The sequence below is a fragment of the Pan paniscus genome, chromosome 7 (genome assembly GCF_029289425.2).
Source record: "Pan paniscus chromosome 7, NHGRI_mPanPan1-v2.0_pri, whole genome shotgun sequence".
Lineage (NCBI taxonomy): Eukaryota > Metazoa > Chordata > Mammalia > Primates > Hominidae > Pan > Pan paniscus.
Window position 1 is genome coordinate 47,263,020 of NC_073256.2, and position 26,647 is coordinate 47,289,666.

Genomic DNA, 26,647 nt, shown 5'->3' on the forward strand with positions numbered 1-26,647 from the left:
TTCCTGGCAGAAGGTAGCAAAAAGTCTGATGGGCCACACGTTGCTAGAAGTCTCGGTTTTTAAAAAATGTACTTCACTGGGAAGCCAATTCATTTGAATTGTTTTTCTAAGCAGCAGCATGGTGTAATAAGTATGAGATTTGGAGTGATACAGACCTGGGATTAAGTAGTCATTTCATGATCTTTGATAATTAGCTTTTTTGATCTCAGCATTAAAGAGGAATCTAAGATAAGACAACTAAGGATTCTAGAAAGGTGCTCACTTATTTGATTCCTTCTTACCCCTTAATGTTAAAGGAGATGGAAGCCAGTATGTTTGTCTTGCCTATGCTCTGGGCAGCTTTAACTGACTTCACTCATAAAGGCTTCTTCTTGTATCCTCTCTACATCATTTCTGTTTGTGTCATAGTTGTTACTGCCTACTTCCTTCTGTGCAAAGTGCCTCTTTGCTTTAAATTTTTTCTTACTGCTGCTAATCTTTTTTTTATTTAATTGAATTTATAATCAGAAGCTATTCAAAGACTGTAGGGTTATAAATCCTTTTTATCCCAGTGTATTTTGTATATTAAGTTTTGTAAATAGGGAATTTTTTTAATAGACTTCTCAAAGTTCACTTTTTTTCTTTCTGTTACAACTTTATGTCATTGAAATTAAGAAAGCATTTGCTCTGTGAAAGATAGATGCTCCTCAAATAGTAGAATAATAGAGCAGCCATTGTTTTCCATTTTTCCTGAGTTTTCTTTGATTTTGATAGGGATGTAGAGAAGCTGGTGCCATACCAGTTAAGTTGACTGAAATTCATCAAGAACTTACCAGAATGAATCTTTTTTTAAAAACTCTGGTGGGAAATAAGTAGTCCTGACTATTGGGCAGCCCATCGCAATAATACCTAATTGGAAAATGCCAGAAACTTTACAGATAGGCTATTCTGAACAGCTTTCTCATATTAGCAATACAAGTTTTTTTTCTGGTCCTTTTAAAAAAGAGGAAATAGCTTCAGATGGAGAATTTCACTCCATCCTGTAAATATTCTGGTTGTGCTTTCTATCTAGGAGAGGCGGGTGTTCTGGGGAGCAGTTGAAGTTGCTGACATCTCGGATGTACCCAGCTATCAGAGCTAGAAAGAGACTGGTAGCTCTCTCTGCTATAGAAAAATGGCACTACTGTGATACACCTCAGAGTGGGTTTTCCGTCTAGATGTAGACGTAGCCAATTCAATATGCTAAGGTTAATTTTTATAAATTTAGCACCAGGGTTGTTCCCAGGCGTCAGTGAATCTACCCAGGAACCTCCGTGCCATTTCAGAAAGTGCTGGGCAATACGGGCTCCTCTTATGTTTAGGTTCCCACTAAGCAACAGGCATAAGTGCTGGATGTTTGTGGGCTGTGAAGTGTATTGAGCCCCAGCTATTTTAAGTGGAGAAGGATTGTCTTAGGGGTGCCCCATAGGACTTATATGTTAAAATTCCTCATTCTTCTAAATAATTATTTGCATAAAAAGATCTAGCTTAGAGTGAAGGTGATCTTTATTGCCACCACCCTTGAACACTCCTGATTGAAATGCTCTGTGTAAAGAGAACTTCAGCACAAATGGGATGGTGGCGGGGCAAGGAGACAGGACTTGCAGAGAGATGGGAGAAGTGCCACCAGTTGAAGTGGGTCTCCTGTTGAATGGGGTAGGACTACCAAACAGAGGGGCGATGGTGGGTGTCTGCTCTCTCCCTTGCTCTTGTATATTTTGTAAACACATGGATCAGGTCCCTTAGCTCCTGGAGCATAACAACAAAGATATCTAATGAAAGCCAACTAGAGAGTATTATTATGCCAAGGGATTTGAGGTCTAGCCTTTTGAAAAACTCTCCACTATGTTGGGGACCACCACTTTCATGGCACCTGAAAGATGTTCCACTGTTTCCAGGCCTCCGTTGTTTCTGAGGATTTATCAGTGGTTTTCAAATTTTTGTTTCCTTATATGTAAGGTGTGGTTTTCTCTGGCTACTTTTGAAATTTTTTCTTTGTATTTGGTTTTCAGCAGTTTGACTGTGGTATGCCTTAGCATGGTTTTCTTTGATTTTTATTCTGGAAAGTGTTGATATTTTTGTTTTAGTAGGTGGTTAGCTGTATTGACTCAGACTGAAAGCCCTGTCTCGTGAATGGCCACTCTCATGTTGAGTTCTTTTATATGTAGCTGGTCTGCTTACAGCCTGCACCAAGCATGCATGGCTTAGGGGTGGGCCAGAGACAGGGCAGTTTCTACGCAGAACTTGGAGCTCCCTCTCTCTGGCTTTCTCCTGTCTGGAATTTTCTCCATTCTTTCTACAGGCTGTGGTTACCTTACACATTTCCTTTACAGGCCAGAAAGACCATGGGTTTTGTATGAGAGTTTTAGCTGTCTTTCTTGGTACCAACTCTGGCCTACTCTCAGGGTGAAAGCAACAGTAATTCTCCCTGTGTCAGTAATTCCCTCCCTCTGAATTTTAGCACCCCTCCATAATTGGTTGTCTTTTGTTCACTCTCTAGTGCCTTCTGGAAATTCTTTTTTTGGTATTTTTGTGCAGAGGTTATAGTTGTCATCTGAGGGAGGACTGGGTCTGGCAGGAGCTTACTGAACTCTTCTGGAGGCAGAAATGCCAAGTAATCCCTTCTTGATAGATAGTCCCATTAAAAATTTTGGTTTGAGTTACTACTTTATTCTGACCAGTTTACACATCTTCCTTACTCTGCTTTATACTCTGGAAAATAGTAAGTAGGGTGGCTGTTTTAGAGTCTGTCCTTTTGGAGTTGTAACATGTGGGCTGTTAGGAAAGGGACATCTTTCATTTACTAACAGTGTAGTCTAGCTCACTCAAGGCATCGCTTCCCTTCACACTGTATACTCACTGACTGCTGAGACAGTCTCTTGGCAGCCCGTCCCTGAGTCTTAGGTTTTCATTCTCTTCTTCATAAAGGATATGGCTAATTGACGCAGGGTGCCTTGGAAGGGGGCTTTTAGAAGGGGTGACATTTGAGCAGAAGCCTGAATGAAGCGAGAGAGGAGGCCATGTAAATTCTGGAGGGATGTATGGGGAATGGCAAGCACCAGAAGCGATGCCCAGTGCATCCGGGTGGCACGTTTGAAGGAGGTTGGAGAAGGCAGTGGGACCAGCAGGTGCAGGACAGTGCAGGTCGTGGTTAGGAAGTCTGGGTTTTATCCTGTCTGCCTTAGGATGCCCTTGGAGGGTGTTGAGCAGAGGAGGCACATGATTTTTATGGAACTATGGGGAAAAGAGCAGAAGCAAAAAGACTTGCAGTAGCCTAGGCGAGGAGCGGTGGTAGAGAGAACCAGTTCAGAGATCAGCATAGCACACATCCTTGCAGACTGCAAGGTCTCTGTGGAAGTGATGAGGTCAGAATGCACCATTTTTTTTCCAAATGAAAATGATAGTGCCGGGCGCAGTGGCTCACGCCTGTAATCCCAGCACTTTGGGAGACTGAGGTGGGTGGACTGCTTGAGCCTAGGGGTTTGAGACCAGCCTGGGCAACATAGGGAGACCCCATCTCTACAAAAAAATAGAAAAAATTAGCCAGGCATCATGCATGTCTGTAATCCAGGCTCTTGGGAAGCCGAGGTGGGGGGATTGCTTGAGCCTGGTAAGTCAAGGCTGCAGTGAGCTGTGATTGTGCCACCGCGCTCCAGCCTGGGTGATAGAGGGAGACCCTGTCTCTAAAAAAAAAAAAAAAAGAGAGAGAGATACAAGATTATTATTTTTCAGTGCCCTTTTCCCTCTGTCCCAGCCCTTGCTATTCAAATTGAACAGGGAGAGTTCTTTTTTTGGGTAATATAAATATCATTCCAGGGGAGTTATTTTCATCCTCTCCCCAGTAGTCTATTAGGGAAAAGGGAAGACTGGAAGAGAAGCTGCATCCGTAGTGCGCTCTTGGCGTCAGGAACTTTCTGGCTGGGGACTCCGCCTCTCAGGCTAAGAGGCTTGGCTTCTGGCTAGACCTCAGGCAAGAGAGTGGAGATCATTCTCAGGGCTTACTCCTTAAAGTGTTGGTAAGCTGTATTTTTTTATTTCTGCCCACTCTACTTTTAAAAATATCCCTTGAACGAATGAGATGATAATTTCCTAAAATTGTGATAGCTAAGTGAAGCCAGCAGGAAAAACCTTGTCCAGCTTCTCCAGGTCCAAGACTGTGCAAGGTCTGGTGCACTTCACTAGGAGCTGGCACATCTGGGTGGTTCGTCTTTCTCTTTGACAACATTTTACTTAATAACTTGGTGGCTATAGCTGTGGGTTTCTGTTTGCGAATGGGCTGTATGGCTGCAAGGAAAATTATATAAAACAAGGCTACCCCGAACCAAAAATGAATACCAAGAAATACAGAAGTTTAAAGCAATTGCTGGAAAGTCATGTTGCATAATTTACTAATTGCAGCAAATTGATTCTTGAGGTAATGTCTTCCCCTCTTAGTGTATGTGTACTCTTTTTCCCAATTCAAAGTAAGGAATCTGAGACTGTAAGAATTCTGTTGCTTCAGGTCACTTGACTAACTGATACCTGTATTAGAATGAGGGCTCAGGACTTTTTTTTTTTTTTTTTTTGAGACAGAGTCTCACGCTGTTGCCCAGGCTGGAGCACAGTGGTGTGATCTTGGCTCAGTGCAGTCTCCACCTCCCAGGTTTAAGTGATTCTTGTACCTCAGCCTCTTTTGTAGCTGGGACTACAGGCGCATACCACCACGCCTGGCTAATTTTTGTATTTTTAGTAGAGTCAGGATTTTGCCATGGTGGCCAGGCTGGTCTCAAACTCCTGACCTCAGGTGATCTGCCCATTTCTGCCTCCCAAAGTACTGGGATTACAGGTGTGAGCCACCACCAGCACCAGGTCTTAGGACTTCTGACAATAGATATGTATTTTTTTTCTTTTTTTTTTTCCACGTGTAAATTTCTTGGAGAAGCACAAACTTGTTTTTTTAAATAAAGATATGTATAAAATATAGAAAATGTATAAAAATTACATACAGAATATGAAATATACATGTAAAATGTATGAAAATTAAAATAGAGACTGCTAATATCATGTTATAATAATTGTTAACAGTTTTTGGGCATTTTCTGTGTGCTAGGCACCGTGGATGGTCTTTATCTGCATTCTCTCATTTGTTGACCTGCTAACCTAGGCTTTCTTACCTGCACTTACACTGGGATCATTGGCAACTTTTTCTCTTATAAGTTAAAACAGACTTGTCTCATCTAAAACATGTACAATTTTGTTTGTACTGTATGACATCCCTGTGTAAAGTTATAAATGGAAAACCAATGCACTGTTACCTTCTTATTCTCTTTTCTTCCTTTGCATTTTCTTGCTTTCTGCCCCATCACTTGACGTTTATTGAATGAATCCCTTAAATAATGTAGTCCTCGGCTGGGTGTGGTGGCTCACGCCTGTAATCCCAGCACTTTGGGAGGCTGAGATGGGTGGATCGCGAGGTCAGGAGTTTGAGACCAGCCCGGCCAAGATGGTGAAACCCTGTCTCTGCTTTAAAAAAAAAAAAAAAAAAGAAGAAGAAAAAAAGAAAAAAAAATACAAAAATTAGCCGGGTGCAGTGGCGGACACCTGTAATCCCAGCTACTCAGGAGGCTGAGGCAGGAGAATCGTTTGAACCCAGGAGGCAGAGGTTGCAGTGAGCTGAGATCGTGCCACTGCACTCTAGTCTGGGTGACAGGGCAAGACTCCATCTCAATAATAATGATGATGATGATGTAGTCCTCTTTCTATCATCTTCTCTCTGTCGCTCACCTCCCTCCCATCGCTCACCTCCCTCCCCACTCACTCCAAGCTCTGTTACCTAGGTCCTCCTGAGTTAGGTGGGCATGACTGTGTGCCTCTTCCTGGATCTCATTTTCCTCGTTCCTGAGTTCTCTGATGGTTCCTCTTTTAAGTTGGAGGAAGGGGATGATGGAGAACTAAGGTCAGTTGCTGTTTCCTTTCTTGCCTGTGTGATGGCTTGATGTTAAGTTTCATTCTCAGATATGGATTTGCTATAGGGATGTATTATGTACGTATATATGTTTTGTTGGAGGATGGAGATTGTCGGGCTTGGCTGGGCTGGATGTAATCTGAAAAGGGGCATTTCAAGTGTATTTAAATGGCCGAATTTCATAGGTGGCAGGTTCCAGGCCACGATTGCTGTCCCTTTTCCTTTGTGATGGGAGAAGGTCAAGGGTCCCGTGAATGATATTGTGCAGAAGAGCTAGCGAGGCACCATCAGGGAGCCCTGTGTGTGAGACAGGCCAAGCAAAGAGTGGGCATTGCTCCTGGCTTGATGGAGGTGGATGGGTTTTTTGCTATAGAAAACTACACTAAATACTAAGAGGTTTCCTAATTCCTCTCTATCATTCTTTAAGATTATTAAAGATATTGAATGTTTACCTATAATTTTGATCTAGAAACTTCTCAAGTCTTTATTTCATATTCTGTAAATAGAATGGCAGGGCTAAATTATGTTCTATTTTCTGCCCATTCATTCATTTATAAAACATTTGTTGAACATCTGCTATATTGCCAGGCACTGTGGTCTATTCATTTTGGTTAATGTCATACCAGTAATTAAAGCAATCACTTGAAAGTGAGTCTTCCTGTTTGCAAGTTACTAAGATGTAATCATAAGGCATCTAATAGCAATATGCTATAGTAACATGAAGAAATAGCCAGTATTGTGGGGTTGAGGGAAGAGTGTTGGTTTAATTTGAAACAAAACAACATCAACAAAAATGAGAACCTTTCCTAAACATGACACAGTCCCTCTGGTTGACTTGTTTCTTTTATGTTCGATCTGTCTTTTCTCAGATTCTTAGAGGCCGTGCTGATCTGTGAGTCTGCATTTAGAAGTGTTTTTTTTTTTTTTTTTCCGAGATGGAGTCTCGCTCTCTCACCCAGGCTGCGGTGCAGTGGCACAATCTCGGCTCACTGCAGCCTCTGCCTCCCGGGCTCAAGCAATTCTCCTGCCTAAGCCTCCTGAGTAGCTGGGATTACAGGCGCACACCACCACGCCCGGCTAATTTTTGTATTTTTAGTAAAAACTGGGTTTCACTATGTTGGCCAGGATGGTCTGGATCTCTTGACCTTGTGATCCGCCCGCCTCGGGCTCCTAAAGTGCTGGGATTACAGGCGTGAGCCACTGCGCCCGGCCTGCATTTAGAAATGTTTGAGCCTTTCTGTTCTTCTGATTTTGGTGCCAGAATGGATAATAGTTGGTTTGCTGAGCTTTTGTTTAGCCATTAAGCACTGCAGCTTTGAAGCAAAACTGTTAGAAGAAAACTTTTACTCTTCCACCCATTTAGTTTTAGTTGGCGTTTGCAAGGTTTGTGAGGGCAGAAATCTTTTTGTGGCTATAGGGAAAAGGGGAACATCTTAGGTAATGAACTATAGTTAGTTTTCCAAGTGCTGTTTTGGTTTACTGTCTTCCTGCAGGTTGACTCTAAATCAGGGTGTTTCAGCAGTGGCACAGTGACATTTTGGGTCAGATAATTCTCTGTTGTGGGGGCTGTCTTGTGCACTATAGGATCTGGCAGCATCCCTAGCTTCTGCCCACTAGATACTAGACGCAAGTAGCGCACCCTTTTCTCCAGTTGTGACAACCAAAAATCCCTTCAGACATTGCCACATGTAGCCTGAGGCAAAATTGTTCCTGGTTGAGAACCACTGCTCTGAATTCTTAAAGCTGACTTACTGATTGCAGTTATTTTTGTCAGCTAACTGACAAAACTGTAGTGCTTGGTGTTGTGTTTCTGTGAATCTTTAACAGCTTTTTTTTTTTTTTTTTTTTTTTGAGACGGAATCACTGTTGCCCAGCGTGGAGTGCAGTGGTGCAATCTTGGCTCACTGTAACCTCCACTTCCTGGGTTCAAGTGATTCTCCTGCCTCAGCCTCCTGAGTAACCAGGATTACAGGTGCCCTCCCCCATGCCTGGCTAGATTTTTAAAAAATTATTTTTAGTAGAGATGGGGTTTTGCCATATTAGCCAGGCTGGTCTTGAACTCCTGACCTCAGGTGATCCACCTGCCTTGGCCTCCCAAAGTGCTGGGATTACAGGTGTGAGCCACCATGCCTGGCCCTTTTATTCTGATTGCTGTTCTGATTGTTAAAATGCAGTTTGCTATACCTGAACAGCTGTTGTCATCCAGCCCAGAGCAGTTGTGCTCAGAGGGTGAGCAGAGATGGCAGGCGCCCTGTGTTCCTGGAGTCCTTAGTAGTTGTTCTCTTGTTGCTTCTTGATATCTAAGTAATGGACTTTAATAAACTTACTTAAAAAAACTAGTTTGAAATCTAGGCCAAAACACTTTGATATTTGACCTCCAGCTCCATGACCCCACCTAAGTCTTCTAAAGCACAAGTAGGTTTTCTTGATTTGGTTGTTTGTAAATTAGATAATTTTGGATATGATCTAGATATCAAATCATTGTAGTTTTTCTTGTTTTTCGTTTTCAGGTGCAGAGTTAGGTTGTTTATAGGATTGTCAAGTTTGGCTGATAAGTAACTTCAGATTTTGCAAACAGTGTGGTGCTATGTTGATTTAGCAGAGAGGGTGCTGACATTCACACGTCTAGTAAGAGGAGGAGTTGGAATTTGAACCCAAGCTTTTCTGATTGGCCCCAAAGCCATGCTTTCTCCCTCTGTACCAGTGCTTCTCCCCATTTAATGTGCACAGGAATCCCCCAGGGGCATGTTAAAATGCAGATTCTGACTCAGTGGGCTTGGGGTGTGCCTGCACTCCTGCAGGCCCCGGTGGTGTGTGCTGCTGGTCTTCGCCTCACACTTTGAACTCTGAAGCTCCTTGCTATATTCCTGGTTTACTAATTGTGCCGTAGATAATCCACCTGAAGGCTAACCCACAAAACTGATAATCTACAAGCCGATATTCAAGAACTGAAGTGGTTTTTCTTCATTTTAAGCTGTGTGAGGGGGAGCTTTGTTTGGCTGAATTGGCAGAATCAGTTCTGTACTGAGTGAATGCTAGGTGTGTTAGGTAAAGTGAATGTTCGAGGGGAGTTTGTTGAGGGAGTTTGTGAACAGCTACCATATGCTGTCATTTCCAAGGCGGACCTTATTTTACATTTTGTCATCTCTGAAATTGAGATGTGTCTTACAATGGATGGCCTCTTACCATTGCTGAGCTTGCCATTCAAGTCCGGCCCCTTCTTGCCACCCTCCCGCCCTTTGGCGAGTGGAACCGACAGCTGCTAAGGTGAGCACTTGGCATCTCCTCTCCTTGCTGCTCTCTCGTCTGACCTAGGCCTCACTCGGTCCTTCGTTTTGTCATTGTGGACTCTGAGCTTAGGATACCCTGGGCTGTACACTTGGGAATTTTTATGCTGGTCAGACATGCTGCAGGGCAAGGTGGATTTCTCGGTCTGTTGCTTGGCTTGGACATCTGTTAACTGTGGTGGCGAATCTGTTACAGATCCTTCTTTGTCTTGAGTTGGGCAGGAACTCCTCTGGGGCTGAGGTGAAGTCTTAAAGAAAGCTCTGGCCAAGAGTGTTGGCTCTTGCCTGTAATCCTGTCACTTTTTTTGGAAGGCTGAGGGAGGAGGAATGCTTGAGACCAGGAGTTTGAGGCCAGTCAAGGCTACATAGCCAGACCGTGTCTCTACAAGTTTTTTTTGAAATTACCCAAGTGTGGTGGTGCATGCCTGTAGGTCCCAGCTACTTGGGGAGCTGAGGCAAGAGGATCAATCACTTGAGCTAACGAGCTCTAGGCTGCAGTGAGCTATGATAGCACCATTGCACTCCAGCCTAGGTGACAACTCAAGACTCTATCTCTTAAAAGAAAAAAAAATTTAAGTTCTGTAATCAAGTAAACAAGGGATCATCAATTTCACATGCCTTCTTAATTGGCAACATTGTTTTTTCTTGATGGTACACAGATTAATAATGCATTTTCAGGCCAGGTGTGGTGACTCATGCCTGTAATCCCAGCACTTTGAGAGGCCGAGGCAGGCAGATGCCATGAGATCAGGAGTTCGAGACCAGCCTAGGCAATATGGTGAAACCCTGTCTCTACAAAGATACAAAAATTAGCTGGGCATGGTGGTATCTGCTTGTAGTTCCAGCTACTTGGGAGGCTGAGGCAGGAGGATCACTTGAGCCTGGCAGGTGGAAGTTGTAGTGAGCCAAGATCACACCACCGCATTCCAGTCTGGGCCACAGTGAGACTCTATCTCAAAAAAAAAAAAAAAAAAATGGGCGCAGTGGCTCGTGCCTGTAGTCCCAGCACTTTGGGAGGCCAAGGTGGGCGGATCATGAGGTCAGGATTTCAAGACCAGCCTGGCCAAGATGGTGAAACCCCGTCTCTACTAAAAATACAAAAAAATAGCCAGGCGTGGTGGTAGGCGCCTGTAATCCCAGCTACTTGGGAGGCTGAGGCAGGAGAATCACTTGAACTCAGAGGGCAGAGGCTGCAGTGAGCCAAGATTGCGCCACTGCACTCCAGCCTGGGTGACAGAGTGAGACTCCATCTCAAAAAAAAAAAAAAAAGCGTTTTCTATGGTGGCTTTGGTTTGAAGAAGTTTATAAAGTTAACAAAAGTTTAGCAGGAAAAGGACTAGGTTCGGAATCAAAGTATGAGTTAGGACCGGGTGTGGTGGCTCATGCCTGTAATCCTTGCACTTTCGGAGCCGAGATAGGAGGATCTCTTGAGCTCAGGAGTTCGAGACGCCTGGGGGGAACATAGTGATGAGACTTCGAGAACTCACTTTTTTTTTTTTTTTTAAAGGTATGAATTAGAGTTTTGGCTCTTGCAACTTGCCAGTTGTATGACATCACTCTGGGCCTCAGTTTCTGCATGTGTAAAGTGACAGACGCTATAGTCTCCAAAGCCCTTCTAGCTCTGAATTAATTGGATTTTAAGTGTGCTAGAATGAATTAATTGAAGTATGAGGGCTCTGCATTAAGAATATAGAATAAATGATTCTCTTGGCAAGGAGGGTGTGGCAAGAGGCGTCTGAACTGGACCTCCAGGGGGAGGATGGAAGAGAAGGTATTTGAAGTTGAAGAGACATGCTAGTAGGTCACAGAGCTCCTTGGAAACCATTCATAAATTTAAGTCCTCGGATGCAGTTAATTCATCATGCCAGGTAGAGGTTGTCCTCAGTACAAGTAAAATAGTCTGTTGGAAGTAAGGTGATTTTTCGTGGCATTCTAAAAAGATTATTCTTCATGAGATGCTCTTTGTTTTTGGGGTTTGAGAACAAAATAATGGTTCCCCTTTGGTTGGACTAATTAGACAAAGACATTCTAAGAATAAAATGAGCCATCCAAGTACTGGCTGTGGTCATCATTTATATGAGTATTAGGTGGCAAGGTGAATAACACAGCTACCCACCCACACTGTAGGTAAACTATACTTAACTGAGATATGGTTAAATAAAAATTGTTTCATTATGTAGTTGTACTATTTGAAGCACCAGTTTCTGTTTTATGAAGGAAATACTGCTTTGCATGTAAGTTGAATCACTTAGATGTGTTTTGAATTGGGATTTGCTGAAGACGCAGAAGCTGTTGTACTTGAGTACATGATACCTTGAAAAGAAAGAAAAAGTTTGTGTACGAGTAGTCAGCATTGTAGGTAGGAATTTCAAAGGTGAAGTAATTAATCTCGACCAGATGGGCTGTGCTCTTTTTTGGGGTTTATATCCCAAAAAGGCGTTAGAATTGGGAGTCAGAAGTGACAGACTCATGAGGTTTCTGAGTTGGGTTTTAAAATTAACAAGCATGCTGGGAATTCCATAGCCATTGGAATCTCAGATCCACTCTGCCACCTTGTGTTCTCTTGGGAGAGTTGTTTTTAATTTCCCTACATCGTGTTTATTGCGTGTATAAAATAATCCTCAGCTTTTGCTTGATTCACAAGAAAATTAGCTAACTAATGAATGAAGCTTAAAAGGTAAATCTATATACATTTATTGAAGTATAAGGCAGCTTTTATTCCTGAAAGGCATATGCTAGATTTTACAAGCGCAGAGATCAGGCAAAATTATTCAGTAAATCCAGCCATGGTCTCCTTGGACCTAAATACAGATTTTGTTTGGCCTTTCATAACACAGCCTTAATTTTTAATGTTTTTCCTTCCTCATCACAGGTGGTCCGTACTGAGAAGAACAGTTTGAACAACCGATTCTTACCCTGGAATGAAATTGAGACAGAGGCCATCCTGTCCATCGATGACGATGCTCACCTCCGCCATGACGAAATCATGTTTGGGTTCCGGTGAGAGACTAATTTCCAATCAAAACTTTAGGTTGCAAGTGACAGAAAACCTGGATTAGGCAGCAAAATGAATTTTTTGGCTGATGGTAACTGAGAACCCCTTGCAGGTAGTCAGGGCTGATGTAGGACGTGGCTGGATGCAGGCTCGTAGATGGCGTTGGAGGAGTCCGTCTCTCTTCATCTGTAGGCTCCGCTCTGTGTTCCCACAGGCCTTTCCTCTGTGGCCAGGAAGGTGGAATTCTTTGATTGGCTAGACCCTGGTTACCTGCCTGTTCCTGGTGCTGCAGGTGTATCATCCTTAAATCCAAACCACATGGGCAGAGAGTAGAGGCAACGGGTAGGGTAGTTCTCTAAAGGAAATAGGAGGGTTTTGTTTTTAGAGGAATGGGAAGTAACTCCCAGGCAGGCAAAAGTGCCATGTTGCTGTGTGTTGGAGCAATGGAACAGTGCCAGGATCCTGGACCCAAAAAGATTTGGGGGAAGGAGGGTGTCAGAAGCAATGATTTAAAAGGAAAAAGAAGGGGAGGAGGAAAAGGAGGTGGTGGTAATGATGATGACGATGATGATGCTAAACATATGTTGAACCCATACTGTGTGCCAGGGACTAGCCTAGGACTTTGTCTTATCTCATTCATCCTTCTAAAATTTGATGACATAAATTGTAGCTGTCTCCATTTCATATAGGAGTAAATTGAGATAGAAGAGAACAGAACCACGTAGAAGCTAGAAAGTGGCAGCAGAGCTCTGGGTTCAAATGCAGGTTTGTCACACTCCCAACCTTCACCCGGCCTTCAACTCTCCTGCCTTCTTGAGTCTTAGGAATTGCTGAAGGATCCCACTTGAGGGTCACTGCAGGGAAGAGGATGGAGTAGTTGAAGGCTACTCCAGGTATCTCAGGGACTGGGATGTTGGTTTAGGGACAGTTTGTTACCTGTTTATGGTGAGGTAAGTACAAAAATTGAGGGTAAGCATTCAGAAACTTGTAAAGCAATTTGACATTTACTATGAAATCCAAGTATATGATTATTTTTCTTGCAGTTCTTTTTTTGCAACATTTCTTCAATATAATTCATACCCCATAAAATTCACTCATTTAAGTGTACAATTCAGTGGTTTTAGTATATTCAGAGTTGTGCAAACATCACCATGGTTAATTTTAGAAATCTTCATCACCACTGAAAGAAACCTTGTACCTATTAATAGCCACTCCCAATTTTTCTCCAAACCCCTCAGTCCTAGGTAGCCTACTCAATCTTTGCATCTCTATAGATTTGCCTATTCTGGACATCTTCTATAAATAGAACTGTACAACGATGCATGGCCTTATGTGACTCTCTTCTTTCATGGAACATGATGTTTTCAAGGTTCATCCATCTTGTAGCAGGTACCAGTTCTTTTTTATTTTGAGATGGAGTCTCACTCTGTTGCCCAGGCTGGAGTGCAGTGGCTTGATCTCAGCTCATTGCAACCTCTGCCTCCCAGGTTCAAGCGATTCTTTCATGTCAGCCTCCCGAGTAGCTGGGATTACAGGTATGGACCACCACCATGCCAAGCTAATTTTATTTTTTGTATTTTAGTAGAGATGGGGTTTCACCATGTTGCCCAGGCTGATCTTGAACTCCTGAGCTCAGGCAACCTGCCCGCCTCGGCCTCCCAGAGTGCTGGGATTACAGGCGTGAGCCACGGTGCCCAGCCCAGGTACCAGTTCTTCATTCATTTTCTGTTGATGGATATTTGGGTCATTTCTATTTCTTGGCTATTATGAATAATGCTGTGAACCTTCATGCGCAAGTTTTTGTATGAACATGTCATTCCTCTTGAGTGGATACCTAAGAGTAATGTGGGTGGATCATGATAGCTGCTTTAACATTTTGAGCCGGTCAGGCTGTTTTTCATGGTGGCGGTGTATGAAGGTTCTAGCTTCTCCACATCTTCGTCAACGCTTGTTATTTTCCATTTTCAAAATTTATAGCTGTCCTAGTCATTGTAAAGTGATAACTAATTTTATATATAAATGTGTGTGTGTGTGTGTATGTGTGTATATATACACACACACACAGATGGGGTCTCACATTGTTGCTGAGGCTGGAGTGCAGTGGTGCAATCTTAGCATGTGGTAACCTTGAATTCCTGGGCTCAAGTGATCCTCCTGAGTAGCTGGGACTACAGGCTCACATTACCACACCTGGCTAATCTTTACTTTTTTTTTTTTTTTTTTTGTACAGATGGGTTCTCACTTTATTGTTCAAGCTGGTCTGAAACTCCTGGCCTTGAGCAAGCCTCCCAAGTGCGGGATTACAGGGATGAGCCACAGCACCCGGCCATACAGTTGTGATTTGCATTTCTCTCAATGATGTTGAGCGTCTTTTCATGTGCTTATTGATCAGTTAGGCTTTGTATATCTTCTTTGGAGAAACGGCTTTTCACATTCTTTGCCCATTTTTGTTTGGATTGTCCTCTTTTTTTTTTTTTTTTTTTTTTTCTGACACAGAGTCTTGCTTTGTTACCCAGGCTGGAGTGCAGTGGTGTGATCTTGGCTCACTGCAAGCTCCACCTCCCGAGTTCACGCCATTCTCCTGCCTCAGCCTCCCAAGTAGCTGGGACTACAGGCGCCTGCCACCATGCCTGGCTAATGTTTGTATTTTTAGTAGAGACAGGGTTTCACCATGTTGGTCAGGCTGGTCTCGAACTCCTGACCTCAGGTGATCTGCCCGCCTTGGCCTCCCAAAGTGCTGGAATTACAGGCGTGAGCCACTGCACCAGGCCAGGATTGTCTTTTTATTATCACGTTATAAGAGTTCTTTATATATTCTAGATGCAAGTCCATTATCAGTGATTGGAGTTGCACAATTTTCTCCCATTCCATGGGTTATTTTCTTGCTTTCTTGATGGTATTATTTGAAGCACAGGGTTCGTGTTTTGAAGTTCAATGGATCTGTTTTCTTTGGTTGCTTGTGCTTTGGATGTCATATTTAAGAAACCAGGCAGTTCATTTTTGTTGTATTTTACCAAAGTATTAATCTATAATAATTTTGGGGAAAAATTAGTTCTTGCCCACATCATTTGAAAACCACTGGAGGCCGGGTGTAGTGGCTTACGCCTGTAATCCCAGCATTTTGGGAGGCCAAGGCGGGTGGATCACCTGAGGTCAGGAGTTTGAGACCAGCCTGGCCAACATGGTGAAACCCTGCCTTTACTAAAAATATAAAAATTAGCGGGGCGTGTTGGTGTGCGCCTGTAATCCCAGCTACTCAGGAGGCTGAGACAGGAGAATTGCTTGAACCCAGGAGGTGGAGGTTGCAGTGAGCCAAGATCATGCCACTTCTAGCCTGGGCAACAGAGCTAAAACAAAACAAAACAAAACAAAACAAAAAAAACACTGGAGTAGATTTCTTTGGTGATCTTTTTCAAATTAAGTGTGGATCCAGGATAGAGAGAGTTCTTTCTCTGTGCTTCCATTCTGTTCACTGAAGGCTTAACCTGACCTACCTGGCTCTGGAGCTGCCTTTGGCTTAGGCTTGTAAGAGCAGATGCTCAGATGAAAGGAGCAGAGGCTTTATTGCTCATCTGTCTTAAATCCATCTGTAAAGAATGATTTGACACATTTCTGAAAAATTAGAACATCTCTTCTTATTCTCCCCCACCCAGCCTCTCACATTTCCTTTGACCTCTTGCTTAGTGTATTATTGAACCAAGTCTGTTGACAGCTGTGATTAAAAAAAAAATCCTGGTAAACCGAGGTGTATTTTTTTTTTTACACGATAATAAGTAGCTGACTCTCTCCACTTGTTTTTATGAAAGGAAAAAAGCCATGCAGTAACTCCAGGCATGATCTTTGCTGCTGCAGGTGGTAGTGGTGGGGGGTGGGTGGTAGGGAGTGTGTTTATGCTGCAGCGTGATGCAGTTTGGAGCGTGCCGAAGGACTGGCGTGGTGAGCATAGTCGTGGAGTGTTAACAGGAGAACTGCCAACCCTTAGATCCAAGAATGATTTTGATAAGGAGCCCAGCTTTAAGGAGTTTGAAGCTTATTAACATAGCTGGCATTAACATAGCTTCCAAGCCCCTGATTTAGGGACTTCTTACCTTGCCCGTGCTGTTTTCCAGCAGATTTGCAGGTGGTGAGAGAATAGTGGGAAGCCTTTTAATGTGTCTCTTAACTGTCATTCATGTTTGAGATTTAGCCTCTGGTAATGGAGCTGGTGAATTATCATTGCTGTCTATACATCCTAACCTTTTCCTACCCTGACCCTTTTCTCATGCATTTGGGCATCCTTTGATCTAAAACCTTTCTCTTATTAATCTCCCCAATTTGCTTATTTCACCTTAATGGGAATGAAACAGACCTAAGTTCAAAGGAAAGGGTAAGTCTAAGAATTCTTTCTTCTGGCAAAGATAGATCTTGACTCACTTCAACTTAGGTAGCCAAGAAAGAGGCAGATAGAATCAATCATAAGGTACAGAAAAGGTATACCAAGAGACTTGAGAGCGTGTGTCCATACAGAAAGGAATACATAAATGGCCAGAGCAGCGTTATTTGTAACAGAAGTGCAAACAACACAGAGGGATAAATACTGTGGTTCCATTATGTGAGGCCCCTGGGTAGTCATTCATAGAGACGGAGAGTAGAATAGGGGCTGCCGGGCTGCGGGAAGGTGGGAGTGGGGATTAGTGTTTAATGGGGACAGAGTTTCCGTTTGGGAAGATGAAAGAGTTCTGGAGATGGATGGCAGGGATGGTTGCACGACACTGTGAATGTCCGTAATGCCACTGAACCATACATTTAAAAATGATTAAGATGGTATATTTTATGTTTGTTTTGCCACAATGAAAAAAAATGAGTTGTCTAAAAAAACCCACCTAGAAGGCTGTTACATTGTGATAGAAGTTGTGATTTCTCCTCTTCTGGATTAGATTAGATGCTTCTAGACTTATTAGGGGAGGAACTCTGTTGAAATAAAATCTTCTGTGTCTTAGGAACTGAAGTTCCATGTAAGTGATGAGGGAGTTTGCAGGCAGTTTAAATCTCTGGCAGCCTTTCTGCAGGCCTGTCAGGTCCTGTGGAGCTTAAATGCTTTCAGTTCTCCAATTTATCCTGTGAAACTGGGGACCAATTTTATTTGTTCTAATTTACCTATAAATTTGGAGATGATATAGAAGTTTCTACTGAAACATACTGAATTCTCCATTTATTTCTTCCATTTAATGAAACCTCTCAGTTGTATGGTTCTGTAGGCCACTTCTCATCATACATGTTTCTCCCTCAGCCCTGCTCAAATTTGGAATTAGGAGTGGTGCAGTTCAGTAGTCTTCTGTGGTTAAACCAGTGCTCTCTAAACCTTTTTATTATGTTTCTTCTCTGTAAAAGAAAAGTGTGCAATATATGTAAATTACATACATGTCCTACTGAACTAATATGTCATGCTTATTAAAAACAAAGCCTTTCTTAGAAAATGCTTGTTCATTCATTCATTTTTAGAGCCAGATCTTGCTCTGTTGCTCAGGCCAAGGGAGGTGGTGCAATCATAGCTAACTGCAGCCTTGAACTCCTAGGATCAGGCAGTTCTTCCACCTCAGCCTCCCAAGTAGCTGGTAGTACAGGTGTGCTCCACCATACCCAGCTAATTACAAACAAAAATTTTTTTTTGTAGAGACAGGATCTTGCTATGTTGCCCAGGCTGGTCTCCAGCTCCTTGCTTCAAGCAATCCTCCTGTGTTGGCCTCCCAAGTGCTGAGGTTACAGGCATGAGCCACCCCACCCAGCCCTTTCTTGGAAATTAAATAAGCTAAAAAAAGAATTGAAATTGATATCATCTTTCTGCTGCTTAGTAGATTATTGTATATACCCCATTCTGGAGCCCTCCTTAGTAGATTATTGTACATACCCCATTCTGGAGATCCCCTTTCCAAACTTAGGGCTTATTCTTTCTGGAAGGGCTGGAGGATGCTGACTGCTAGAGGGACAACGTGCAGGTGCTTATTAAGGAAGCTGAATATGATGCCTTATTTGCTTTTATCCTGTTTGGCTTGTTGTTGATTTTGTTTTATTTTGAAAGGATACGAGAAGTAAAAGCCTAAGGGCCAGAGCTTGTAAGGTGGAGGCAATAACTGTGAACACTTCTGATGACCCTAGAGCTCTGTACTCAGGTCTGTGTATGCACTTGTGTTTCTCAAGGGTGTGGAGAGAAGCTCGGGACCGCATCGTGGGCTTCCCTGGCCGTTACCACGCATGGGACATCCCCCATCAGTCCTGGCTCTACAACTCCAACTACTCCTGTGAGCTGTCCATGGTGCTGACAGGTGCTGCCTTCTTTCACAAGGTAAGAAAAAACTGGTAATAATGGCATCGACTTGGTGAGAGTTTCACCTTTGTGTGGTAGTGGAATGCTGCCCTCAGCTTAGCTCTCCTAATGCTTCTTACGTGTTTCTTTTGTGCTAGAAGTCAGTTTTTTCTATTTTTAGAGACAATGATCAAGATGCTTAGAGCAACTCTGGGATAAAAAGTCAAGATGAGAGGGCTGCCTGTACAGTTGCACATAGGCCATTTGGAAACCACTTTATCTTTCTGGGCGTTGGCTCTCCCTTTGTAAAACTGAGGGCACTGGGCTAAAAGACACCTCAAATACCTTCCAGTTTTAACACTGCCACCCTAGATATGGCCCAGCCATCAGAAGGTGACCTGGGCACTTTTCTGACTTAGATATACCATGCCTGTCCCGGGCCCCACGATGAGCCTCTGTGTGGCTCTGCCAGTTCTTTGTGATGCTTTAGTGCTTATTACTTTCACTGTGCCTCCTAATCTGATTTTCACTGAATATCTGAAGCTTAGGACCCTGCAGTCTTTCCTCCTCTACTGTTCTGTATTCTGTTTTTTTCTCCTGGCCCATCTTCCCTCTCTACCTCTTCCATCCTGTAAAGTGGCCCCTGACCACAAGTGGCTGCTGATCACCTGGTGCATGACTGGTCAGAATGGAGACGTGCTGTTAAGTGTAAAGTGCACAACAGCTTTCAAAAACTTGTAACAAAGTGTGTCAGCTCAGTAATTGTTTGTGTTGATTGCATCTTGAAATGCAGTTAGTTTGGATTACTGGGTTAAATACAGTTATTGATTTTTACTGTCTCTTTTTACTTTTTAACGATGTGACTTCTAGAAAGTTTACAGTGCTGTATGTGGTTTGTCTTCTGTGTCCGTGAGTGCCGCTCTCTACTTCCCTCCTGAGGTGTTCCCGGGCCCTGAGGAGTCCCTGTTCTAAGATTACCCTGGCATTACCCCCACTGCCCACCACACAGAGCACCTCTTCTGTGCCCTGAGTCTTCTCTGAGGGCAGTGCTCCCGTTAGCCTTTTCCTGTAGACTTTGAGGCACTCATTTCCCCACATCTGTGCTTTGGCACAGGGCAGGTGTAGGGAACATTTTCATTGCTTACCAATGACACTTCCCTCCCAGCTGTCACATAAAGTCTCATTTGCAGCTCCTGTCGTCTGTCTTGCTGCCATCAACCAGCCTTTTCATCGTGCCCTGACAGTCACCAAAGACGGTGGCACCTGCCTCCTTCTCTTTGTCTGCATCCATGCCCAGAACCATGGAGGCATGGTTCTAGTGCCTTCACTGTCCTCACGGAAGACCCTCCCACCACTCTCTCTGCGTGAATGGTGAAGTGTCCCGGGGTCTAGCCTCTGTTGCTCTTCTTATTTTCCCTAGGCGTTCTGTCTCACACACAAGGTTTTGAGGCTTTTCTTAGCATCTGCAGGCTGGTAATTTCCTCATCTGTATTCCAGCCTTGGCCTTTCTTGCTGAGGTCTGCGTTTGTATATTTCATTGTTTCCAGCATATCTCCCATTTGTCCCTCAGACACTTCAGGTAAACTTTTCCCAGGAAAGCTCACCGTCTCTCCCTAGCTCCTTGAAGTCTTTTCTCCCTTACATATCTCCCATCTCAGATGGTGGCATCTTGCCAGTCACCTCAAATAGAACAATAAAATTCATTTTTATAGGGACTTTTTTAATTTTTTAAGACAGGGTCTCACTGTCGCCCAGGTTGGAGTGTAATGGTGGGGTCTCAGCTCATTTTAGCCTCCACCTCTTGGGCCCAGGTGACCCTCCTGCCTCTGTCTCCTGGGTAGCTGGGACTACAGGCACGCATCACCACACCTGGCTAATTTTTTTTGGTATTTTTTATAGAGATGCAGTTTTGCCATGTTGCTTAGGCTGGTCTCGAACTCCTGGACTCAAGCGATTTGCCCGCCTTAGCCTCCCAAAGTGTTGGGATTACAGATGTGAGGAACCGTGCCTGACATATAGGGACATTTTGAACCAGCCTAAGCAGTCATTAAACTTTCAGCTGTTCTTTTTCTTTTAAAAACTTAATGTGTGAAGTTGATACACTCATTCCATTCTTGCACTTCACCTCAGGACTTCCTTTCCTTCGGTGGGCCTTGTTTGGGCTGAGGATTGCAAGTAGAGTCAGAGGATTAGGGTGTCAGCAACTGGCCAAGATTTTCACACTTGCTCAGCTAAGAAGGAGCCACTGATCTTAGCAGCGTCTACTCATACCTTGAGGATGTACTTATCTTCTGAATTGCCTTCCCAGATTCAGACTGTTCTTTAAAACCATGAATGGTCAGGTACCTCTACTTTCAAGAAATCATTTACTTAATGAAATTTAGTATTTTTCCTGTGTGAAAATCTATAAAGAAGATTACAGACTAGCAGCGCCCAAACCTCAGTTGGCTTACAGAGAGATTTTTGGGCCCTCTAGTGTTGTCCTATGCACTGACAACTTCTAAAAATCACAAGATTTCACAAAAAGACCTGAGCTGCAATACAAATGAAGATCAGGTCCTCTGAGGCCCTGTCTGGGGCGTCATGGTGGCTGCTCCCGTAGTTGAGGCCCATGATGGGGCCTTCATGCGCTCACCTGCCTGTGGCTCCTCGTTTTTCTTACACCTATTTCTTTTTTTATTTTTGTGAGACTGAGTTTTGCTGTGTGGCCCAGGCTGGAGTGCAGTGGCACCATCTCGGCTCCCTGCAACCTCCACCTCCTAGGTTTAGGCAATTCTCCTGCCTCAGCCTCCCGAGTAGCTGGGATTACAGGAGCATGCCACCACACCTGGCTAATTGTTGTATTTGTAGTAGAGATGGGTTTTCACCATGTTGGTCAGGCTGGTCTTGAACTCCTGACCTCATGATCCGCCCGCTTTGGCCTCCCAAAGTGTTGGGATTACAGGCGTGAGCCACAGCACCCGGGCTACACCCATTTCTTTACACTCATTTGTCTTACTTGCTTGGTCCAGGAAAGCAGTTAGATTGGTCCTCTCTGATCAACAGCTGTCAAGTTTTTTTCTTTTTTTAAAAAATCATAAGTGCCTGTCAATAACACTTTTTAGACCTGTACCTAATATATATGTATATTTACTTATAAATTTTATGCATGTGTATATTACTGATAGATATTTTTTAGAGGTTGAAATAACGATGAAACAAAACTTTAAAATAATGTGATCACTAAATTCTTAAATTTTAGTGAAAGCAGTAGGATTGAATATGTTTTATTATTTTTGAAAATCTTGATTGGATACTGTGTGTTATAGCAAGTCAGGTCTGTTTCTAAATTAAACTTTTTTTTTCTCTTGTTTTTGAGATGGAGTCTTCTCGCTTCTTTGTCCAGGCTGGAGTACAGTAGTGCAATCTTGGCTCACTGCAGTCTCTGCCTCCTGGGTTCAAGCAATTCTTCTGCCTCAGCCTCCCCAGTAGCTGGGATTCACCCTGTTGGCCAGGCTGGTCTCGAACTCCTGACCTCAAGTGATCCACCCGCCTTGGCCTCCCAAAGTGCTGGGATTATAGGCGTGAGCCACTGCGCCTGGTCAACATAAATCATTTTTGACAGCAAAACCACATACTGATGGAAATACCTCTGAACAGTTATTCTGATAATGCTTTCATCAGTTTTTTTTTAATTATTATTAAAAGGCAGTTCTTATTGTTAAAATGTCATTTCTTTCAAGACGTGTTATGTTAATATATTCTCATCAGCATACGAAGGACAGTCACTGGCCATTTAAAGGGTCAATAAATTTGAATTACCTTTTTTAAAAAGTGTATTGTTTTTTATTTTATTTATTCTTACTCTTTTTTTTTGAGACGGAATCTCACTGTCACCCAGGCTGGATTGCAGTGGCACAACCATGGCTCAGTGCAGCCTAGAACTCCCAGGCTCAAGTGATCTTCTCACCTCAGCCTCCTGAGTAGCAGGCAGTACAGGCACATGCCACTACATCTGGCCAATTTTTTATTTTTTTGTAGCTATGGGGTCTTCTCCCTGTGTTGCCCAGGCTGGCCTTGAACTTCTGGGCTCAAGCATTTCACCGACCTTGGCCTCCCAAACAAAGTGTTGGGATTACAGGCATGAGCCACCATGCCCAGCCTGGATCACCTTTTTGTTAAAAAAAAAATTACAATTCATTTTTTTAAGTTCACCAACTCTTAAGTACTTTGCTATAAGATAATTAGCACATTTATTCTGTTACAAAAAAATTTTATCATTATTTCACTCAACATATTATATTGTAGGTAATGAAATATGTTAATCAGTTAATCAGTTTAACTGGGCACCTCACCTATTCATTTGTTCATTACAGCAAATTGCAACATATAGCAGTTAACATGTGCCCTGTCTTGTAGTATTTGCTGATTTCTATGGTATAAATACTCTTACCTTGGCTGATTTGAAGTTATCAACATGAGTCACTGAACACGGATTTGGGAAGAGATACACAGTGGTACACCATTACGTAGTAATTTCAACATCAACAGTAGATATAGGTAACCTCAAGTTAATAGTAAAATATTAATTAGGAAGTAATGAGTTTAAGGTATTTATTGCATGGATTTTTAATATAATTTTAATTTATTTAATTTGAAGTTTATGTAATTACATCTTTAATAATGGCTATGTTTAACAACAAGCTGACAACATTCTGAAAATGTAGACAGCGCCATTCATGAGCCGGTGTGAGTGGCTCCAACACACCCCTCTGTGGGCCTTGTAGGACAGTCTGAGAACTTTGCCTTTTACTCTGAGTGAGATGGGAAGTGTTGGAGGCTTTGGAGTGAAGGGGTGACATGTTCAGTTGGTTTGAGTGTTAACACAGTCACCTGCTGCGCTGGGACTAGCACATGGGGAAGAGAATATGGCAGCAGGGAGAATATTTAGGAGCCGATGTGGAGAATCCAGGCAAGAGACGAAGGTGGTTGGCAGCAGGGAGTAGCCAGGGCCGATGGCGAGTACTGACCAGACTCAAGAATCTGTACAGGAGGCAGCGAGGGATCGTGTGTTTCATGGTTCTGTGATTTATTGAGGTCTGAGAAAATAACCAGGCTTTTTTCTCTCACTTATCTTTTTTTTTTTTTTGGCCATTGTTAGAGATAAAATAGTGTTCAACTGAACCAGCATCTGACCTAGTTTGACAAATCTTTGTATTGATTTCAAAATCACTGCGGTACCAGGGAGATGATATGACATTCTGTTACTAAAGGGGGTGATGATGGCAGTTTGAATGGGATAATTCCTCACTGCAGAAGATCCACACGACAGGATGTCTCGAATCCCCTGCCCCAGTCCCTAAGTGCCAGTAATACCTCCTAGTTACTGCCACACCCAAATAGCCCCTCCATCCATGCATATTTTGGCTGAAAGCCAACAACCTGTGTCTTCTAACAGAGCATGTGGTTCTTTTCTTCCCCTGACAGTATTATGCCTACCTGTATTCTTATGTGATGCCCCAGGCCATCCGGGACATGGTGGATGAATACATCAACTGTGAGGACATCGCCATGAACTTCCTTGTCTCCCACATCACTCGGAAGCCCCCCATCAAGGTGAGGTCCCACCACTGGTGGGGCTGTGGATGCGTGCATGTTTACTTCACTTGTTTTGCAGTAGTGCAGCACGTAACTGCACTGTACCTCAGAGTCCTCATTTGTACAATAGGGATGATACTACCTACCTCATCAAAGGATTGTCTGTGAGCTTAAATGAGTTGTTACTACAGGGGCCCTTCATTCCTAAGGGCAATGGATAGAAATCAGAAGGTTTGGAACTTGGGTGGGAAAGATGTTGCATCTTATTTTTATTAATGTCTTACTGGAATAAAGCATTTTCTTCAGTTATGAAACAGGCTATAATTCATAAGAGTATTTGTAGTAACTGATTTGTCACCAGTAGAAATCACTGATATCTTCATATCACAATACCTTTATTGCAATATCTGCAAAAAGTATTGTTTGTATTTGTTACTGCTTTGAATTCACGGCAGTTACTCCCTTTCCCCTAGATGTTGTGATTTAATACATTAAGAAAAGAGCATGTATGTCACTGTGTTTTACTGTAACTCGTTTCCTTTGTCATCCTGTGTATTGTAGTTTATATACCTAAAAACATTACTTTGAGGAGTCTACAGTCTTGACCAGATTGCCAAGCCAGAGGCACAGGTGATGTCCATCAAACAAAAAACTTAAGAATTTCTGAGTTAATATATGTAAAGCTCTAAGAATAGTGCCTGGCACATAAGTACTATATAAATTATTTGCTCACAACCAGAAATACCCTCAGAATTCTAGAAGTTCTGAGGATATTGTTCTGTTTTTTTCTTGGAGGTATTAACACATACACTCAGTGCACAGAAAGCCTGGTTCCACCCCCTTCCTGTCATCTTTGTGGGCTCTGTCAGCAAGTTAGAGCATGCTGGTAAGGGTTAGGATAGCTCAGTCCTCACAGAAGCAGATGTTATTAGAACCAATAATGCTATAGAATCTGTCACTCCAAATGAATATTTGTGACTGTGCTTCGTCTGTGTTTGTCTGTTTCATAATTGAAGAAAATGCTAAATTCCAGTAAGAGATTTATACCTGATGTCCTTAGAAGGGTCAACAAACTAATGAGGTCTTATTTTCATTATTATCAAAAAGGCATATTATTTAATTTTATGAAATAGGTTTACCTTCATGGGTGACATTGCCATGAGTAAATAGTTGTGTTCGACTGGGTGCGGTGGCTCACGCCTGTAATCCCAGCACTTTTGGAGGCTGAGGCAGGCGGATCACTTGAGGTCAGGAGTTCATGACCAGCCTGGCCAACATGGTGAAACCCCGACTCTACTAAAAAATATACAAATTAGGCTGGGCGCAGTGGCTTACGCCTATAATCCCAGCACTTTGGAAGGCTGAGGCAGGTGGATCACAAGGTCAGGAGCTCAAGACCATCCTGGCTAACACGGTGAAACCTTGTCTCTACTAAAAATATAAAAAATTAGCCAGGTGTGGTGGCACGCACCTGTAGTCTCAGCTACTCAGGAGGCCAAGGCAGGAGAATCACTTGAACCTGGAGGCGGAGGTTGCAGTGAGCCAAGATCGTGCCACTGCACTCCAGCCTGGGTGACAGAGCGAGACTCCATCTCAAAAAAAAAAAAAAAATACACACACACACACACACACACACAGTAGCATGCGCCTGTAATCCCAGCTACTCAGCAGGCTGAGGCAGGAGAATCGCTTGAATCCAGGAGGCAGAGATTGCAGTGAGCTGAGATCATGCCAGTGCACTCCAGCCTGGGTGACTGAGTAAGACTCCGTCTCAAAAAGAAAATAATAATAATAATAATTGTGTTCTAGACTAAGTACCCACCAGCATGTACTAATAACGATAATGAAATCATATCTTTAGAAGCTGGGTGTAGTGGCACATGCCTGGTAGTCTCAGCTACTCAGGAGGCTGAGCCAGGAGGATTGCTTGAATCCAGGAGTTCAAGGCTGAATGTGCCATGGGCGTGTCTGTGAATAGCCACTGCACTCCAGCCTGGGCATTGTAGTGAGAAAGAAGTCGTAGCTTGAGTGCTAAGCAGGGTGGCCACCAGAGGACGCTGGTTCCATGCAGCAAAGCATAACAAAGAAATGCATGTGGAGGCCAACTGTGGCCCCTGCATAGGATGTCACTCCTGATTGTCCCAGGGTTTCTTCTGTTGCCGAGACTTCTGCTAAAGCCTCACAAGAGAAGAATAATTAGCAACATAATGTATCAATTTTTTTAAACTGTGAAAAATAATAGTCACAAGTATTTATATAAAAACAGTATGTTTTCCAGGTACAGTGGTAGGTCTCATATTAAACAGTGAAAAGATTTTGTAGACTTTGAGGTAGGGAGGCAAAGGTTTTAGAAAGCAATTAATGATGGGTGCAATTTTCTCTTCCTTATATATCCTTTTTTATGTAGCCAGGGACTGGACTTGAGTCAAGATGTATGCATCAATTTATGCCTCTCTAGTAGACCAGAAGACATGGTCCATGAAAATTTAAAGTATCTGAGTGATTAGGTACCTAATAATAGCATCAGTTACCTGAGCAGGCAC

General features: G+C 43.0%; 1 protein-coding gene across 8 annotated transcripts in view; it reads left to right on the forward strand.

The window, feature by feature from the left end:
- The window catches only part of EXTL3 (exostosin like glycosyltransferase 3), a 159,347-nt gene that overhangs the window by 121,842 nt on the left and 10,858 nt on the right, over positions 1 to 26,647 (forward strand). For all 8 annotated transcript variants that reach the window (XM_063606691.1, XM_063606692.1, XM_063606690.1 and 5 more), the window contains 3 exons: positions 12,122 to 12,249; positions 18,422 to 18,566; positions 23,994 to 24,122. In XM_063606691.1, the coding sequence (XP_063462761.1) occupies positions 12,122 to 12,249; positions 18,422 to 18,566; positions 23,994 to 24,122 (402 nt within the window). The remainder of the gene's footprint in view (positions 1 to 12,121; positions 12,250 to 18,421; positions 18,567 to 23,993; positions 24,123 to 26,647) is intronic.